The following is a 21,420-nucleotide window of genomic DNA, read 5'->3' as shown; positions in this document are numbered from 1 at the left end:
CACAAATTGGCTGCAGAGACCTAGGACTCGGAGAGAGCTACTTTAACTAAAGTGGTCAAATCCATATATATAAACAGCGCAAAAATCATTGCCAAAATTTTTTTAAAAAAAGCCCAAAAATGAAATGACACCTGCACGGCTGCACCCAAGAATATCTTAAGCCGACAATTTGGATTTTTTTAACACTTAAATTATTGTTTACTATGGATAAAAATATTTGAGTAAACCACCAAAAGATGATCCTGAATTATCAAATTGTTGACAAAAAATATTCTCTAAATTTATTAACTACAAAAATTCTTTCAAAATATTTTAAACGGGATAAGAATATCGAAGATTTTTTTAAATAAATAAATTAAATATTTTATTTATAGATATAGATAATTCATAGTCTATTTATCAATTTATATTTTTTATTTATTTCATTTAAAATGTAAATAAGATAAGACACATTTGCATACGTGATACATAAGGGAGAGTGATCAATATGTATCTCACTATCTCGTTTATACTATAAACAAGATACACACAAGTTCATTTCGTTTACACTATAAACTGAATAGTAGAGAAATTAACTCATTTGTACTGTAAATGAGATAAAGTACGATAAATTTTGAGTAGATATAAAAGGATCTGCAACCATTTATATTCTCCACAAACATTTCACTTTTTCTTCTCTATCCTTTTTCTTCAATAAATTTAGTAAAAATGTCTAGTGGTAGTGGATATGTTGTTGTAAGTGTGTATCCTAATTGTCATATGAAAAACAGTAATACTAAGGTTATATTTGAGTATGTGATAATTCGATTCTGTTGTACACTCGGAGAGTAAATTCTTTGTCTGAGTTAGAGAGTCTAATATTGACGAATCTCGGTGCTAACAGGCCAAAAGAGGTTGGAAGAGTAGGGTATAGGTTTCTAGCACCGATGGAAATTAGAAATTTTCGGTTTCTTCTATTTTGGCTCGATAGTGATGAGCATGTGCACCTCACGTTTGATATTCACGGGAGAATCATGGTGGAACAAGTGATGGAGCTTTCTATGGAGGTTGGTAATGTTAGTAGTGGTGGTTCTGGCCACTCGAATTTTGTCCAGGATGATCCACCTCTTGCATCACCACCATTGTATTGTGCTAGTCCAGTGGTAGACATAGACGTGGATGGTGGAAAGTTCGATGAAGAGTATGTTGGCGATAGCAACGACAGTGGTTCTTCTGATGATGATAATGAGGAGGAGTTTGTATTAGATATTTCAGTCGGTACTTCAGTTTGATATTTTCTGTCTGCCCCGCAACTATCCAGAGTTATTAGCTGTACCCAATCACTATCATACACTGGATCTGGATGCGATGTACGAGGAAACTCTCTCCACTATGGGTGGGGACGATTACAACATAGAGAGTGGTGTGGAGTTTTGCATTGCTCACAGATTCAAAAGCAGAGAGGGAGTCATGCAAGGTGTGAAGAATTATAGCATTCGAAGAAGTATTGAGTACTTAGTTGTGGAGTCGAAACGATGAAAGTACTATGTACAATGCAGGAAAATTGCAGCAAAAATGTCATTGGAGTCTCTGTATTGTCCTCCGACAAAATCTCGAATATCAGTAAGCCTTACTTTATATTGTAGTGTATATTCTTATTTATTATGATTATTTTGATTTTAAATGCCAGCCCGATGATATTTTAATCGTAAATTTGGCAGGGCGCTCGTCTGTTTAGCCCCCACCATGTCTCAAAATTATCGACAGTTAGATTTCAACCTTATTTATAGTGTCATCTTTTTTCTCATACAGTCCAGCCCATCAGTTATTAACCTTGTTCTACAAGGTGCAGTTAGATAAAGCTATCACTTCAAACCTTTATACAAAAAGATTTGGATGGCGAAACAAAAAACAATTACGCAGATATAGTGATTGGGAGGAGTCATATAATAAGGTTCCAAATTTGCTGCAAGTATTGCAGAATTGTTCCAGAATAATATGTGATTTCCAGGTGGTCCTTACTATGAAGGACACTTGGTGGTACGCGATTGCAGCCAATAATTCAATAAGTTACTCTGGGCTTTTTCTCCTGGTATAAAGGCTTTCAAGCATTGCAAGCTCTTCGTCAATGTCGATCGCACGCATTTGTATGGCAAACATAGTGGTATGTTGCTAATTGCAGTGGCATAAGACAGTAAAAGTAACATCCTTCCTGTGGCATTCGCAATTGTCGAGTTGAGACTACGGAGTCCTGATCATTCTTCTTTACTAACCTGAGACGACATGTGACACCACAAGAAGGCTTTTTTATTATATCTGATAAATCTCAAGCGATCAAGACTGCACTTAGAAAGGAAGAATGGCGTCTGGTGGTGCAAGAGTGTGGCTCACTCGCTTAGAGAGTAGTAACCAAGGCCTCTATTAAAAAAAAAAATATTTCAATAACAAATCTATGTCAAAAATAAAAATTTATATTTTAAAATAAAAAGATAAACATTATAATAAATAATTATTTCACATTTCATAATTTAATTGAATTCAAAATAATTAACTTTAAAAATCAAATATTTAAAAATTTTATCCAACAACATTACAACGCATATTCAGTAAAACAAGTTATCTAGCATATTCAAAAATAAAATTAAAAATATAAAATTCGAATTAAAGAAATAAAAAAACGTAATAAACATTGACTAAATAAATTAAATTAACTAATAGATTAATTTAAATTAATTAATTAATATTTACTAAGAATGTATTTTACCACCTAACAAATGCTAATAACATGCCAAATAACATTTTATATTACCAAAATATAATCTATTCTACTCATGTATAACAATACTAAATCCATAAAAATACTCTAACTATAATTATATGCTTATTTATTTAAAAGAGAAAAACAACAACCTAGAAGTCGATCGTTCCTACGATGTATCACGTCGCATTTAAGCTGTTGATATCATTGTTTCGTACATCTGTGCGCGCCATAATGTCCGAATATCTCAAGAATATCAAGAAAAACGTCCGATAAAAGGATAACTGAAGGTTAAGGGACAATGAGAGTGACATTTGAAGTGCTGCGAACGAGTTCCTTATATAAGCGCATCTAGGCCTTATCTCGTTTACATCGTAAATGTGATAAACTAAATTACGTGTTATAACATGTGTGCAAATGCGATACATGGACTGTATGACATGTCTTATCTTATTTATACCGTAAACGAGACATGTAAAGAAACTAAAATTGATAAATATATTATAAATTATCTATATCTATAAATAAATTATTTAAATATTTATTTTAAAAAATTGAATATCCAATCATTAAATATATATTCTTAAAAATAGTTTGAGAGATTAATTTTGATTTTGTTTTGGTAGACGTAACTAAAAAAATAAAATATTTTTCCTTTTAAAATTTAGTGATTTTATTATAAGTGGATATCTTTTTGCATTTTTTTTTGTAAATGACCAAAAATGTTTTGAAAAAATCAGAAAAATTATAAATCAAATTTTGATTTATTTTTTTATATGCACTTTTTCAATAGTTATCCAAATATTCTCACAAAATTTTATATCAAATATATAAGCGGTTTGCCAAAAAATAAGACATTTATTACTTATAAAAAGTGCATTTTTAAAATTTTTATCATATTTTATAATATTTTGATAATATTTTTTTTTTGAAAATAAATTTATATGGTAATTCTACTAGCAATTTAATAATTATAGGACATTTTTTACAGTTTACCCAAAATATTTTGTTAACACTCGTATAGAACTCTTGTGGGTCGAGGGTTACCAAATTATTGAAACCGAAAAGGAAGATATATATTATAATAATAATGATTTCATTTTCACATTAAGTAGAATCATATTATTTCGAAGTAGAATATTTTAATTTGGGTAATGAGAGAATACCTGATTGACATTTAAATAAATATTTGACGAATTTAAAAACATTTCGTGCCACTTTTTTATGCATAATGTTTTTTTTAATTCCGGCTTGCTTAGGAGTTGAAATGGTCAAGCTTTCCTTCTACCAGGTAAATTGTGCTCTTTATGGAGATTGGAGAACAGAGTAAATCAAAATTTGAGTAGAATTCACCTTTCTAGTGAAATATTGTATAATGAATTCAAAGAAGCTATGCATAGAAAACTAATGCTGAATGTTAGAAACCGTGCTAATAGACTAATAGAGCAAACATTCTCTGCTGTATAATTCCTTTAATACGATTAAATATTGGTACCAATACATTGTGGTCTATGCAATGACAAAAAACAAATCTCTGAATTGATGTTATAAAGTATAATATCTTATAATAAATTCTTTAAGTAAAATTAAGAAAAAACATGCGAAAATATATTATACAGTAGAAAATCACAATTTACAATATTAATTGAAAAAAAAATTAGAAAATATATTTCCCTTTTCAATGTTGGGTCATCAAGGCCACGAGACCTAAAATATAAAAATCATAAAATGAACAAATATGAAGGAAACATCTTCAAAAAGAATTATGCAATTAAGAACCTTTTACCTTGTTTAAATAAAATCTATAATCTCAAATTAAACTAATCAAACCAAATATTACATCGCCAAAATTTTTATTCGGAACTACAATTCTGACAAAAAAAAAGGTAAATTGCTCATAAAAGGCCAAGGAGAGGATAGAATAAAAATGAATAGAACACATCAAAATTTTACATGAAAATGACCAACAAAAAACCAGAGCCAGTATTAGAGCTGCCAACAAACCACTAATGGCTCTTCCACAGAAAATACTAACTTTGAGCTCACTTTTCTCACCCCATGGCATCCAAGGTTCATATCTGGACAGCAATAGAAGAGGCCATATTTATAAATCCCAAATCAAACTTCAGCGCCACATATGATTGTTTCATGTTTGAGCAATTTGTTGTTCAATAGACTGTAGTAACTTAATTTTTGAATCACACATAGTAGAGAATTCTGCCAGTACTTTAACCTTCCCATTCACCATTTTCCTAGCAACTTCCGCAGGACTCCAGCATTTGAGGGATTGAGCAATACGATCACCAACCTCTGCCTCATTAATGGTGGAAATATACGTCTCGAAAATTCGATAGACCTGCCCTGGTCCATCATTTTGACCATTTTTCCTCAGAGGAGCAAGGATGCTATCCACATTCTCATCTTCGGGTCTTTTATTCCATTCTCTTAGCCATCTCCGAACCTCCTCTAACACATTGGATAAATGCTGGACAGAATCTTGAATTGCATGAGCCAGATTTGAGGTAGACTGATCAACTGATCCGCTTTTCTTTTTCTTCTTACCAGATGGTTGAAGTGATCTAAGACAAGACATAATTACAAGTACATGCCATGCCAAAGGTTCAGTAACTATCTGCATTACAAGTTGTACATCATTCCAAGGAGAACATATATCGGGCTCCATAGATTTGACCACCTCTAAAATATACTTCTCCAGCAAAGAATCTAAGATATTCCAAATATGTGGCTTGCTGATATTACTCTCTGGTTGCACAAGTTCGTGAGAACTAAGGCTCCATGCATTTAAAAATACAATGAAATTCAACCAGTCAATCAGGTTGGAACAAGAAACCTGCAACAGTATTTTGAAGTTATGGATCAAATTTTCCACATTACAAGCATGAAAAATAAATGGAATTTTTATATAAAATTGAACTCAAAACTACATGACACTTGAGAATAGTTGCAATTATTAGTCCTTAGTTGCTGATGCTGAGACAAATACACTGATTGGAAATTCTTACAGTAATATGGTTACTATATGTTGTAAATGGACATCTATTTTCACACATGCATAGTGAATAGATGATATCACCAAGTTTAACTAAGCCCACCCAAATGGCTAAACTTTATTTGGACTCCTCAACAAGTCAACAACAAAGTCTTATCCCACTAAGTGGGATCGACTACATGGATGAGACCACGCCATTGGAACATTTTTCTATGGCTCAATTTTCAATGTGCTTACACTTATTCTTTCCCATTTCTATTGCCGAGATAAGACATTTTCAAGATAACACACTTTGTTAGTATAGCTCTTTATTGCAAAGATAGAAGATACCATAATTACTTCCACTGAAGTAACCTGTTGCAAGTACAGCTGCCTTCCCAATAGTCTCATAGCTCTGTTCAATAAAATTAACTTCTAATAATAGGAGCATAAAAGCATAAATAATCATACCACAGAGGTACTTTCACTGCTGGAAAAGCCCATGACAACTTCTATTGCATCACTCAGAGAAAAGCCCAAAAGTTTTGCATAGCGGTCTAGCAATAGTTTCATCTCTGAAGATATTTTAGGTGAAACAGAACCATTGACCTCAACATGTTCCTTAATAGAAGACGAAACACACTGAATAGAAAGATATATCATCCGTGGAAGTATTGATTTCTTCTCAATCTCTCTCTGGAAACTTGTTTCCCTCTCTTTGATCTAAATAGCCAACCCATGCAACAAGGGAAGGGATAAAACATAGTTAAAGTCTCTACTAAAGAAAATGATTATTATACAGCAGGCACAAGTCATAAAGGACTGATTTCACCTACCGAAACTTCTCTATGACAATAAGAAGTCCCTTCAAATTGTTCTGAAAAAAATAAAAAATAAAACCGCAGTTTATAAATTAACTCCAAAAGAGTGACTATAGAGAATAAAATGGAATCAATATGGGCTAAAAAGCATGTTATTCGGACTACACAAAAGTACACTGCAAGCCAATCTAAAACAATCCGATAATTATATAGTTGCATGGATATCATCAAACTCATTCCTCTAAATCAACTCATCCTATTTCCAATTTTTGTATATTGAAAAACTGACCTAAAAGATAGTTTTTGTCTGAAGTTGGCGTCCACCAAGGTCGTAACTGCAAGTCTTCATTGAAGGATATAGACTTTGATTCAATTTTATTAGACAGATCAAGGAAATGAACCCCACATTTCATGCTTTCAAGGACACCCTGATGGAATAAGCAGTAATTAACTTTACATCATATGCAATAAGGCATTCACCTATGCCACCAAGCAAGATTTGAATTACCTCCTCTTCGTCAATGTTATTTGCATTTTGTTTAAGCTGTAAAATCGATGTGTCAACTCGTGCCACAAAATACTGACTAGACTGTTGCAACCGTTCTTTAAACTGCACAAATTCAATTACCTGAAATATTATGAATATTAATTAATATCTCACTTCAACTAACTCAAACTCGTTCTCTTCAACATAATTGCAGAATTGACAACAAAATAGAAGAATAGAATAAATAAAATAAAATAAAATAAATGCAAGAAATAGAAAGAAGTACTATTCATGTTTTGAGAATACTCTATGGCATTCCATCAGAAAGTAAGAAAAAAGGTACGAGAAAAAAAGCCCTTTAATGTTTTTTGAAAAAATGAAGCACTTTCTGTTCTTAGATTCTCACAAACTGTATGGACCACATATGTAGTTGCTTGAATATGAAGATGGTTAACTACGTGTTGATTATCTCAATGTGGAAATCTTTGGTCATGAATGATCTCTTCAAAAAGCTTATGTTGTTAGGTAGAAACACATTTCTGGGTCTACCAATGGTTTTATATCAACACACCTCTCCTCAGACAAGCCTTTTTTAGGTATGAAGCATGGACAATACATATGCCCATCATACCTTGTGCTGAAATTAACTTTTATTTCGAAGAATTGGGACAAGGATTGAACCTTAGCTTTGTTAGTCATCGTGAATTTCATACCGTATTACGAACATTTTTTCCCTTTTTTTAATAAATCATATGAAAAATTTCATTAGAAAACAACAGATGAATGGTTTATAAATTCTCAAGATAAAAATAGGCTAGTGCAAATCTATTCTTCCAAAGGCTGCATGCACAATTTACTTGAGAAAGGAAAATCTATCAATTCTTGAAACAATAAAGCTGTAGCATACATACTTTTGAGTAAATACTATGGCGATATGCAAGAAAAGTCAAATCTGCAGATTCTCTGAAGTGGTCATCCATAAACTTCAGGTAATCCTTTAACAGATTGTTAGACTCAGTCCAAAGCGGAGATACCAACATCTGAGGCAAGATGTTGTGCAGAACACTTTCCATCAAGATATTCTTGACATCCAGTGATTTATACCTGAATTGAAAATAAAATATGCTTTCAATATGATGGTGGCAACAAATTGTGCAACAATCACAAATACATAACACCTTCTAATCTATGTATTACATACATTAAGGGAGCATGCTATGAAAACAGTGAGAGAACTTGAAGGAAGTGAATACCATTCATATGCCACTGAAAGAGCACCAAAGTGGGAATACAAGTGCAACAGCAAGATCTTGTACTGTGAAACATATCTGTCAAAGGCAACAAAGAAATGAGCAAATTATTTTAAAAGACAAGAAATTGCCATAGCAAAGATACAACACATGACAATCATTCCTAACCTTCTTATTGCCAAACCAAACTCCAAAACCATAATTGCCTCTACCATGTAGCCAACATTCTTAGTACGCCAAAATAACTACACCAAAATAGCACAATATGTCACTGTATATAATTTTTAAAAGTAAAAACAATTGATCGCATTTGTAAACACAATGTATCAAAAAAAAAAAAAAAAGTTGCACAAAAGAAGCTTCAGCATCTGCCTATGATATCATTTATTTCTGAAAAAATAGCCTATCTTCAAGGTTCAACTTAAAAGGAAAAATTGAAAACAAGAATTCATTGGAAGAAAAGAGGAAAAACAGTAACTGGCAGATCCATATGCCAACAAGAAAAAAGTGCTACATAAGCAATAAGCATGGCTAACTCATCAGTAGATAGATTGGCATGCAATGTTATATTGCTAAATCTCATAGAACCTACATTTTCTTCTTCATTCCTATTGTGAGGATACCTTATTATATATGTACTCTCTTTTTTCTCATTAATAAATTTAGTTTCCATGAAGGAAAGAAAAATGAACGGAAAGATCAAATCTAGTATCTCTTAAAATGATTTTGCAAAGATGAAAAATTTAAAAAGTAATATGACATACCTGCACCAACACATTACATGTTATTGAAAGAAGCTCCTCACCATGCATGCTCTCCTGTGGATCCAAGCCCTTTGAAAGTGGAAGGTTTTTGCAATACATATCAGACATTTGAACACAAGAACCTTCAAGTTCTGAGACAAGTTCAGGTGAGCATTATTAATAACATGGAAACTAAACGATGTCAAATGATCAGAGATAAGGATGTTTGTCCATCAAAGAGAAGGCATTATACTCAAGGGATATCATGTCTCTTCAAAGAAAATAATTTAAAAAAAGAAAGAGAACTTATGGCATACAAGGTCCACCCCCCCCCCCCAAAACCAAAAAAACCAAAGCCAAATAATGATAATAATAATAATAAAACAACAGGGAAAAAGGATGTAAAACTCTTAGAGATGAATATGTTAGATGGAACCTCAAAGCACAGTTTATCTCGCTACTTATCAACAACAGGACAGGAGTAGTTTTTATATGAAAATAACTAAATAATGTCAAGTGATACCCACCATTTGCAGAATACTTGAACATGTTCCCCAGTAATAAGTGCTGAATTTTGAAAAGGGTTATACATCGCCCAAGTGTCTTGCTTGGAGTTGTTGATAAAGCATCACTGCTTTTCATTAAATCCTTCAAAAGTTCTGTCTTCTTATCATCGGTTAAGACTTCAACAAACATTTCAACATCTGAAGTAAAGCAGGCCAAGTCACCAAACCTATGAGCATTGAACAGAGTTCTTAATTAATGAATTGTAAAATTGAACTTTTAGAATAAATAAATAATAAAGAGCATATTATGTATCCCTGCCATCTTGGAGTTGTCAAACCTAGTAGAAAAGTGGCATTAGAGCGCCCACTTTTCTCTACAATGTCATCAAATTCATAGGCACCTAATGCATTCAAATTCAAACTCGGCCTATGTTTACATAGCCACTTAGCCAATCTCAAGCCTGGAAAAACAAGAAGGGTTATGCGACAACCAATGTAAAACTTTGTTGTATCCCTATGCATGGCCACAACACAGTGACATCTTCTGAATGTAGAGTTGTGTTAGGCTTGCGGTAGCCAACGTAAAACTTTGTCCCATTCCAAAGCATGGACATGACACAATGACATCTTTGAATCCATGCAGCTAACCCCGACTAATGGGAAAAGGTTTTGTTAAGATTAAGGTAAGGAAGTCAAATTCAAACATACAAATACTTTCCCATTTATTACAGTTTGATATTACTCCAGAAGCCATTTAATTTGGTAGAGTAAATGCACGTTAAGTCAACATTAACGTGCTACCTCAAGCAACAGCTTTGCGTTTGGTGTTTGAAAAATAGATTGACCACTTATTTTGTGCTAAAATTCTGTTTTTTTTTTTTTTTTGGAAAAATGGAAAATAAGAACAGCAATTACCAAATTCCATGGTACTTAGTCATAGAAGATTTGTGATATCATGTCATAAACCATCTCTCCTTGAAAGTTTAAGTCGTTGGGAAGAGGAATGAATGGTTTTAATATCTAAATAATTGGTTCCTTAATGGGTATTCTTGAAGTGCTATGGACATTTATTGAGGAAAACAAGCAATGAAAATTTGACAGCAACGATGGGCGCTAGTAGATAAGACAAAAAGCATTCTACCCACACCTACTCTCCCAAGCCTCAGAGCATCAATACAAATGACCATGGTCAACTTGAAGCACCCTAACTTAAAATGTATTTAATGTAGATAGCCAAACCTGGAACCCTAAACCCCCTTGCAAAGCTCTATACATGCTCGAGAGTATAAAGATAAAGTTTGGAAGGATGAGAACAATGGTATAAAGTACCTGCAAAAGTATTTCACAATTGCATCCATTAGGCTTTCATCATTACTCTTCCCACGTAAAAGCTTTCTTCTTTCAATTTCTATATTTGCCAAGTACGGACACCTCATAGAGTTGTTAGTGGTATCATCTTGTAGCTTCTGTATAAAATCTGATGCATTTGATATTTGACTATCAAACTGCACTCATGTAGTAGATTGTCCACACATCAAGTTCCATGCTAATAAAAATAGTAGAAGGCCACTTTAAGCATGAGGATAAATTCACCTGTTCATCTGTCAAGTGTGAGACCTTGCATTGGACAAATTTGGGGGGATGTACTGGATCATTGACAGCCTCCTCACACCAAATGCTGCCATCTTCCATCAAACAGGCTAAATAATTAAGGAAACACTCCCAGTCATCTGGACTGCCAAATGGACAAACAACATCAACAAAAGCAATATTTAGACCTGGCTGCTTCTGAGTTCCCACACATCATGATAGGAAGATACCCTATACTAGTTGGACCACATATCCATTTCCATTAACAACAATCAACAATTCCCAAGGAAAGATTTTTGCAGGGCTATGTTTAAACATGAGGTAGCATTGAAAGCCATACCTTGACACAAGAATTTTTTTAAATATATCAGTAGCAGCCACATAGTCACCTGCCCGAGCCAGAAGTCTCCCCTGTCAACTTAAAGTCAAAGCATATAGGTTGATGAGAACAGTCAAACAAGATACATGGGTATAAATGATAGGATAGAACAATTTAAAAAAAAAGTTTAAAAAATTAAAAAACAGCCCGGTGCACAAGCATCTGCATTAACATAGGGTCTAGGGGGAAGGGTCATACCAAAGGGTGTAATGTAAGTAGCCTACCCTAATGATTGTATCAGTACCTGATTCTACGGCTTGTACCCGTGACCTTGAGGTCACACAGAGATAACTGTTGCTATAGAACAAAAAAAAAAAAAAAGAGGCGTCTTCAATCTCTAGTCCTAGCCTCCTACGTGTGAAAAGGAGTGTGATAGGCACTTCAAAATCACCCTAAAGATGAGGCTTAGATACCTTTATAAAAGCTTAGCCATCCTCCATCTTATGCAGGGGTGGTAAAACGGGTCGAATCCATCAAGTCATCCCGCCGAACCCGCCAAAAAGGAGGGTCAGGCTAGGGTTTGGAACCCCCAATTAAAAAACCGCCAAACCCGCGGGGCAAGGAGGGCTGCCGGGTCAAAGATTCTTTATTTTTTCTTTTTTTAAATAAAAGAGTGATTAGTACTAAAAAATTAATTATATAATTTCCAAACACACATTTTCTTTTTTATTCTTCTTTTTGTTATTAACTTTTTTTTTATTTCACACTTTCACATATATGCTCAAATTATGTGAAATTATTTCTTAAAATAAAGATGATTCTATTGACAGATATTATTTTGAACAATTCTATTGAAGTTAAAAATTTGGAAGATAGTAAAAAACTTATATAGTAATTTGGCTATTTTTTATTGTATTTAATCTTTTAATTATCATTTTGGTATATTAATTTTGATTAATTTTATTAATTTTTTATTAAAAAAAGTTGAGCGGGCTAGCATTGAGTTTGCTTTACTTGGCGGGGCAGGGTGAGTATCTGCTTTGCCACCTCTAATCTTATGAGCTAGCATTTGAGGTTGAGTTAGGGTACTCAATTCTCATAGTTATGGAGCATTCTACTACATTTTCCACAAAACATCCACCAAAAGCAAATCGAACAGCTTAACTGCACAGCCATTTTTAATACTACAGAATAATTTACACAAACCAAAAATTAAAGACAACAAAGGAAGTGCAATATGTTTACCTGTATTCGTAGCTTATCAACTTCAATTGTCAATAGTGATCCCAATTTCCCAGCTAGAACTTCTAGAGCATCCCCAAACTTACTTTGCTTTTCCAATATGGATATGTAAGCCATAACAGCTGCCAACATATATGAAAATTTTGATTGATTTTATCACATGAAAGGGCTTTTCAATGGTGGTTCATAATTCATATACATACAAGATAAGAAAGAAAAAATAATAGATTACCTTCAGGCTCATGTAAACTATGTGAAGTGATGTGCTTCTTCAGTAATCCTTCAGCCAAGAGCAGTAGCTTCTCTGCTCCATTGCCATGAACCACCTAGCAAAAGATCAGTTCCCACAAAATAAATAAGTAGTTGTTGTTTACAAATCATGCCCAAAATCAAATAACTAATTATATATCCAACAAAAAATTAGGAGCGTAATGATAACAAATTATTGAAGAATACATCACTTAACAAGGTTCCTAGATGTAAGATCCCCAATTTACTCTAGAAACAAGTAAACAGCAAGAATGACACGATAACAAACTACTGCAGAAAAAATATCAGTTAACACGGTTCTTAGAAGTATGTATCCAGTATACTCTCAAATGTAAAAAGTAAATTTCTAAAGAATAACAGCAAAAGTGTCATCATAACAAACCATCTGCAGAAACATTTTCCTGAGAAGGTGATAATAGCTTAATTCATCATAAAATATATACCAATTAATGAATACGATTGCCTAAAATGTAATTAAGTACTTTGAAATATAGGCAATTCATAAGAAATAGTGAGATGATATGATTTAAAGCTAAATTTTGAATTGATATCTATTTTCATTTATTTTGGATAATTTCATGTGTAAACTAAATTTCAATAATAAAAAAATTGGATAAATTATCTTTCATGAAATTTGAAAACATTTGGAACAAGATACAATTTGAAGATTTAATTTGGAAGATAAAATAGACACAACTTGGAAAGCAAGAACATGTCTTTTGCTTCCTATAAATAGGGAACTTCTAGTCTCAAACACTGTTATTTTCTTACTTTTCTATGACTTGCTAAGGGTGCATTTGGTTTGCGTTTTTCTTTTCTGTTTTCATTTATAGTGTGTTCTGTTTTTATAATTTTGTAAAGAAAAAGAGAAAACAAATAATTACTTAATGTAGTATTCGTTTTTAACAAGTTCAAGTCTTATTTGATTTGTTCTAAGGTGATTGTTATACAGACCATGCTGCTCTTAGGCACTAATTTGCTAAAGTTGAATCCAGACCAAGACTAATACAGTAGGTGCATTTATGCTTTTGTTACAAATCTGAAAGAAAAGATAAGGGATGAAGAATACAGTTGCACCACCTTTTTAAAATTGTTCACGAAGAAAATGGGAAAGATACTCCTATCCCGAATGAATTCTCTTATGAGCGGTTATGGACTCTAAAGCACTCCCCTCCATGTTTGTTCAATGATATAGCTAATTACAATAACAGAAAGTGGTTCAGAGAACTTAACATATCTACAAAAATAGAAATTCCTACATGATGTCAAGTTCTTTATTTGGGATGATTTATTATTATATAAAAGTGTTGATGGGATGATGAGTAAGAAACAGCAAACATTATGTGGAATTGTCATGGTTTTGAAAATGGTAAACATTTCAATGGGGATATAAGGTACTCCAAAGTGGTTTTATTGGCCCACATTATTCAAGGATACCAAGAAATTTGTTAGTGTGTGACAACTACAAGAGGACTAGAAATATATCAAGAAAAAATGTGATGCCATTGAATAAAATTCTAGAGGTGGAAATGTTTAATGTTTGGGGATAGATATTATCGGACCATTGCCATCTTACTGCAATTGGATGAGCTAGATGCATTCTAAATACATGCTTATAAAAATTCAAAATTCAAACTTAAAAAGAGCCCGTTTGGGAAACAGCGCGTGTTTGGCACCATTTAAAAAAAGATTTTAACTTCTCGAAAAATTAATTCACAGCTTTTTTAAGAAGTAGAAATATATAACTTCTCCTTTTCGATAAGTCATTCTATTACTTCCCTAAAAAAATTGACTTGAAAACAAAAAAATCTACTTTCATTCTTGGCTCTTTTCTGTTTCTGCTGGAAATACGGGCCCTTCACCACCATTTCACGTAAGGTTCCATCTGTTGGCCTTCCACGTAATGATTCATTTGCTGAAAGTATTGACCCGCCACCACCATTTTAAAACAATGTTCCATCTGAACCACCTACTGTATATATTCCTTTCATTTTTTTTTATCATTTTACCATTTTATTTTTATTATTAAATTTGTATTTAACATTGTGTGTGGTATAAAATCTCATTTTTTATTTTATTTTTTTCACATGTAATTTTATTTTTATATAGCTTGCTATTATTTTTATAGTTAGTTATAACAAGTTCTTGACCCCAACAAAAGAGGAGGCTAATAGGAGTAAAAAAAATAAAAAAACAGCAACAAAATATACATTGACACACATTTTATATTTATTTTTTATTTTCACCTACCATATCATACACAATAAAACAACAAACACTAACTACACAATAATTTCTTTGGCATTGTCATCAAGATTATTGTGAATTAAAATTTTATTACTATTCACTACATACAAGAACACCGTTATGGGTAGGGCTAGAAGTGAGTCAAGCCAGCTTATGAGCCAACTCGAGCTCGACTCATTAATAGCTCGATAAGCTGAACTTGTGAGCTGGTGAGCCGAGCTTGAGCTTGGATAAGCTCAACTCATTAGCTCGTGAGCTGGCCCAATTATATATATTAATACATATTCTATATGCATTTAATATATATTTTTAATATTATATATACATATGAAATAGTAATATATAATTTTATATATATATATATATTAATGATCTTAATTATTTAAAATTTTATATTTATTTTATATATAATTTTGATGTAAGACATAAATAAAAAAATGTATAATTTATTGAAAGATAGAGAATATATAAAATTGATCTTTTTAAATCTTTTTTAAAATATATAAGTTATAATTTATTAAGAAGGAATTATAGATTATACTTCTATTATTTGAGCCAGCTCGTGAGCTTGAACTATCTTGCGACCTTTCGGCGCGCCGAGCTTGAGCCTAAGAAAGAGACTCGATTGTTAATTAATCGAGCCGTGAGCCAAACTCAATTTTCGTAAGCCGAGCTTGAACTTGGTCTAGCTCGGCTCACTTCCAGCCCTAGTTATGTGTGATATTACGTGGCAAGAACTAATTGTCTAAAAAATGGAACTAATAAGAGAGCAAATAAAGAATCAATTGCCTAAACGATTGTAATCTTAGTGATTAGATTATGTAAATATTTAATATTGAAAAGTACTTGTTATCATCATTATTTTAATTTCCATTTTCTTGTGTAAAAAAATTGCTTTCTTTGAGTTATTTATTCAAACGCTACAACTTTAAAATAAATACTTCTATAACTAAAAATCCAAACACAAAATAACTTATTTATAAGCTGCTATTAATAAAAGTCCTTATACTTTAAGCTATTTTTCCAAAATGAGGTTACAACTAGATTAAAGAGTTAATCATTAACCTGCTAATCTAATTAAGAGAGTTGTTGCACTTAAGGCATCAGCAATAAGTATAGTTGAGCAATTTGATCGTAATTACATCACATTAGGAAAAAGTAAGGGGTGAATAATTATTAGAGAGTTTAAGAAATTAGATTAAGTTGAATGCTAACACCTACTGTTGATTTATTGTTTCTTATCTTTATAGTTTGTTACTTTTGACATTTCGTTACTTTCCAATTAGTCATCTAAGTTAAGTATCCTAGATAGTAAAACTCAATTGAACTGTACTTAGATAATAGTCTTCAAGGGAACGACAATCTTTTACTTTCTTATTATTTGTAACCCAATGCACTTGTTGGAACTAAGTTGTATAAATTCAACAACACCAGGTTCCTTGAATGCTCTAAGGACGAGTTACTAATAAGTTTCTAAGGTAAATAACAATAACACATTTGTTCCACACATATCATTGCAAATTGTACCCCATTTGCAGATCATATACTTGTAAGAGTTTCAGGGTCAACACTTAGAAGGACCTAAATTAAATATGAAGGGGAAGGAAAAGAAAGGAATCAAAATCACAATAGTTATCATTCTTAATTATCTAAAGATATTTCCTGCTCAAAAAGGCATTAAAATATTAAGGATACTAATACTACAAGCAGTATATATGATCCTATCCATCACATGTTGTACAACTACAAGATAGCTTGCTATGGAAGGGAGCAAGAACAACAAGCAGAGCATAAAGGAGGGAGAACCTGTAATTGGATGCTACAAACTGCCCAAAGCAAAAATCTTTCTTCTCCAGCAAGTTTGTACATTTTGATAGCTGTCTGTCCAACACAAAAATGTACACAGCATCAAACAAAATTTCCACAAAGAAAGTACCAGCAACTATCCATGGAGACAAAGCAGAGAACTGCAATAAGAAAAGAAAAATGCATAAACCTGTTGTTGCTTCACAAATGAGTACTCACGAACATAGCAGTTAAAGAGCCCCATCATGAGTTCCAGACTATTTGGGAACTTACTACAAGCATGTTCATAACAGTTCGTAGCCAAATCCACTGATAAGATAACGAACGTAATTCAGTTGCATAATCAAGCAATACGAATACTTCAAATTTAAAGAACATAACATGGAGAAGCCCCAAAAGAATACTAACAGTGATCTAGTCGCTGAAAGACTATCTGCAGCGTACTGAGTGTAAGATCATCCATCAAGAGAGAATCATTTGCATACAAGACCTCCTTGGCTTTCAAGCAAACAGATAAGGCTTCCTCGGGCTTCCCCATCCTTTCCAAAACAAGAGCTTTGAGTGCCTAAAGAACATGCAGGCAAATAATAATAACAATCATCACGAAAGGTATATATATAAACAAAATCAGGGAAAAAAAAAACTTGGGAAAGAACACAGCCTGAAAACAACAAATGAAACATGATAATACCAACAATAACGATAATAAATAAGCATGAAGAACACAGCCTCACTGGTCCTTGAGGTTATGAGCATTAGTTATAACCAGTTACAACATAAATAAGTATCAAGAAGTGAGCAAAACTACAGTATTAGAAACTAATCTAAGTACAAATTAAAGAGTAACGATAATAAATAAATAATTTCTTAGTGAAACCAACGAGACAACACACCATGATTCAGGAAATTATTCGAGTATTACGTATCTAAAACAGATATATTCGTATTAAAGAATGAGAAAATTAGATGTTCGCGCGCAGGGTTCCCCTCGATGAAAGATACATTATCAACACTCGAAGATTTAAAAGTCACAGTTCAGCGTCTATTACAATTTTCAAGAGACTAATGCAAGGGTTTAAGAAACGAAGAAAGAGAGAACTGCCACTAATTTCAGAACGCGATGCCCTAGATTAAGAAGAAACAAAGAACTTCGAAAGAAAGCGCTGGAATCAATTGCATTACAGGTAAGAAACCTGCATTATAAAACACAGTGAAATTGGAAGGTTCTAGAATGAGCGGAGAAGAAAGTGATAAAGAAATTGAGAGAGAAGGAAAGGATCTTACGAGAGCATAGGGGGAATTAGGGTGTTTGGTGAGGAGCGTAGTGACGTGCTTGAAAGCGTTCTTGTACTGACGAGAATCAATGGCGTCCCATATGACACGAACGCGACGCTCTGGAATCCCACCGGCTAAGCCAAGCTTCGAAGCCATTCGAACTTGTAAGCAAGAAACACCTTCTTCCGTTCTTCTTATGCTAAGCAGAGAGATGGAAAGGGAACTGACACTGTGACAGATAGAGAGAAAGAGTGTGTGTGTGTGTGGGGGGGGGGGGGGAGAGAGAGAGAGAGAGAGACCTAAAACATGGGGCGGAGTGAAGAAGAAAGAACACAGGGAAGTGGAACTGTGGAAGAGTGAGAAGTTTTTTTTTTTTTCTTGGGTCTGGAAGTGAAGACTTATTGCAACTTTGCAACGGAAAATGGGAATCGAAATGATTATGGACTTTGTTAGGTTTTCTGAAACTGGATCCGCAAAGTTAGACCCAAAAGAGGGTTCATTCTCGAAAATTTCAGGGTATGTTTAGTTTCCGTTCTCATTTTTTATTTTTATTTTTATTATTTTTTAAAAAATAATAAAAATATAAATATAAATTAAACACATCCTTAATTTTTATATGGTTTAAAACTTGATTTGGTAAATTATTTTTTTTGAAGTGCACATTATTTTATATCTGGTAAATTTTTTAAAAAATGGTGTTTTTCAAAGTTTTTTTAACCAGAGAGTGTGTTTAAAGTTGATTTATACCGTTGTATTTTAAAAAAATTAAAAATTTTATATAATTCTATATATTAGTTAATATTTAAATTTATTTTTATATTTATCTTTATTATACTCTTTTAAATTTTAAAAATTATCTTACCAAACATAATTATTATTAATTATCTTTTACAATAGTATTACAAATCTACTAATATTTTCAATTTGAATTTTATATATTAATAAAAATAAAATTTCTTAAAACTAAGTTAAATTGGTAAATAAATGACACAAAAAAAAGTATTTATTTGTTCTCAAAACTCTTAAAAAAAATTCATTTATCATTATGTTTATCCATTGGCACTCCCTAAAAAAATGTAAAATACTGAAAATAAAAATATAGAAAACATATTTTTGTTGTAAAAAAATAATTTGCATTAAAATTTAAATTTTTTCTCGAATTGTACAAAATAATGTTCATCCTTTATCTGTCACTTTCGACGAAAACGTCACCCTCTAATTGGAGAGAAGAGTTCGGCGATGGTAGGACTGGGTGCTGGCTGCTGCTACTAGTTGGGCATAAAGTTAGAGAGAGAGAGAGAGGGGTTTTTTTTTTCAAAAATTGAAATAGACTCATTTTGGGATAGTTTTTTTTTTTAAATCTGAACTGATTAATCTCTTAAAAATTTGGCCAATTCTGACAGTTAACTGCATGTTCAGCTGGCTCTTCTACCAATTTTCTATAGGACAGTTTATTATATCTATTAAATCGGCCAAAAGACGGTTCTTAGTTAATCTTGTCGAATTGGCTGGTCCGGTTCCATTTGCAGAACATTGGTTTTAAGATTTGGATAAGTTTATAAGTAACTTTTTTTAACTTATAACTTATGAAAAGTTATAACGTTAATGTTTGGTACAATTTTTAAATATAACTTGTGACTTTCTAAAAAGTTATTAAAAGTGCTTATAGAGAAGTTAAAAAAATAACTTCTCCTATAATAAAAGGTTTTCTATCATTTTTCTTTTAAAATAAGCACTTTTATGACTAAAGAGCTTAATCAAGCATTTTTCTTATTTATAAGTTACTTTTACTATAAGTTTTCATACTTTCTTTTTCAAAAAAATTTAATTAAGTTATTTTTTTTGTCAGTGGATTGGACAATCCCCAATTCTAGGTACCACAATGGATTGGACAACCCCCAATCCTAGGTACACGACACACCCACACACTTCTCACATATTTATCACATTTTTTTCCCTCAAATGTATCCTCTAGAATTTGAACTCTAGACTTTAGTGGTGGAGAGGGGTTGAACGCCACCTGAGCTAAGGTTTTTCGGCAATTAAGTTGTTTATTCAAAGTGGCCCTTAATAAAAGTCATTATAATTTTGGGTTTTTTTGTTGAAGATTTCATGTTTTTGTTAATGGAAGGATTTGCTTATTTTTGGTTGGCTAAAAGAGAAAAAAATATGTAATGATGCTCTTTTTTTAGTGAAAATCATAGCATTGGGCCATTATGGTGTGAATGAAAATTGTTTTTTTTTTTTTTTTCTGTTAGTGGAAGTTTATTCTTTGTTAACGTGTATTAGTCTAATCCCAACATCTAACTTACATGGCCAAAAAAAAAAGAATGCAATTTGTAAAAATTATAGTTGTGTATGTATAAATGGTTTTATGAATACTAAATGATAGAAAAAGAATTTGGGTTAACTTTAATATTATTTGATAAACCTTTTAAACAAAATTATTCTCACATAAAATAATAGAAACTGGTTTACTCGTTGCATTGTTAGATTTGACACATTAAAATATTAGGTTTTTGTAGTAGAAATTTTTTAATTTAAAGGATTGTATAAAATGAGTGTTAAAGTTTTAGTATTTTTAATTAGAAAAGTGATGCAAAATATTTTTATTAACAGGCCAGAGTTAGAGTAATTCTTAAGAGGGGGCCAATATAAAAATATAACTCTAGAAAAAGGGAAAAAAATAAAATTAAGGGGGTGTAATGGCCTAGTTCTCGAAAAAACAAGACTTTTTCCTGAAGAAATGAAATTTTTCCAGAAGTTCAGTGAAGCAAGTACCTCTACTGCATCATCATTGGGTAAGCAAGCACCTCCATTGTGTCATCACTGCATCATCATGAAGTACACACCTCTACTAAGCTAAGCATGTCTGCTAAGTTACAAAAAACTCGATTTTTTAGCCACCTCGGCTAGAAATTTCAAATTTTGATTTCTGTAGTTAGACTTAGTTCGATGAGCCGGACCCGAATCTCGAGAGAAAAATAATATAATATTATTATTTTACTCGTTTTAGTTAAAATAGAGATAAGTTTAATAATATTATAACTGGGCTCAAAATCTACCGGCACGAGCTAATGCCGATACTCTTCGGTAAACTTTGCTATGCTAATGCTTTATCATAGATCTTGTGGTTAT

At 32.3% G+C, this 21,420-nt stretch overlaps 1 protein-coding gene across 1 annotated transcript; it reads right to left on the bottom strand.

The window, feature by feature from the left end:
• Nucleotides 1-4,493: 4,493 nt before the first annotated feature.
• On the bottom strand, nt 4,494-18,756 carry LOC112702749 (N-terminal acetyltransferase B complex auxiliary subunit NAA25). The gene is made up of 19 exons (XM_025753906.3): nt 18,292-18,756; nt 17,416-17,572; nt 17,198-17,316; nt 17,008-17,082; nt 12,917-13,010; nt 12,688-12,806; nt 11,464-11,534; nt 11,127-11,268; nt 10,863-11,038; nt 9,555-9,760; nt 9,049-9,179; nt 8,453-8,529; nt 8,288-8,362; nt 7,946-8,138; nt 7,056-7,175; nt 6,837-6,975; nt 6,563-6,603; nt 6,198-6,449; nt 4,494-5,588 (listed from the first exon to the last, which is right to left on the bottom strand). The coding sequence occupies exons 1-19, from the start codon at nt 18,436-18,438 to the stop codon at nt 4,884-4,886; spliced, it is 3,039 nt and encodes a 1,012-aa protein (XP_025609691.1). The 5' UTR covers nt 18,439-18,756; the 3' UTR covers nt 4,494-4,883.
• Between the last annotated feature and the right edge of the window lie 2,664 nt (nt 18,757-21,420).

This window comes from Arachis hypogaea, chromosome 7 (assembly GCF_003086295.3).
Source record: "Arachis hypogaea cultivar Tifrunner chromosome 7, arahy.Tifrunner.gnm2.J5K5, whole genome shotgun sequence".
NCBI lineage: Eukaryota > Viridiplantae > Streptophyta > Magnoliopsida > Fabales > Fabaceae > Arachis > Arachis hypogaea.
This window is presented reverse-complemented; position numbering and strand designations above follow the sequence as displayed.

Bases quoted from the DNA above. Each gene is read 5' to 3' on its own strand.
- LOC112702749 (XM_025753906.3), bottom strand. From the start codon at position 18,438: ATGGCTTCGAAGCTTGGCTTAGCCGGTGGGATTCCAGAGCGTCGCGTT. The intron at 11,269-11,463 runs GTATGGCTTTCA...TCCATTTGGCAG, and splicing joins AAAAAAATTCTTGTGTCAAG to TCCAGATGACTGGGAGTGTT. The intron at 5,589-6,197 runs GTATGATTATTT...ATACTGTTGCAG, and splicing joins GCAGTGAAAGTACCTCTGTG to GTTTCTTGTTCCAACCTGAT.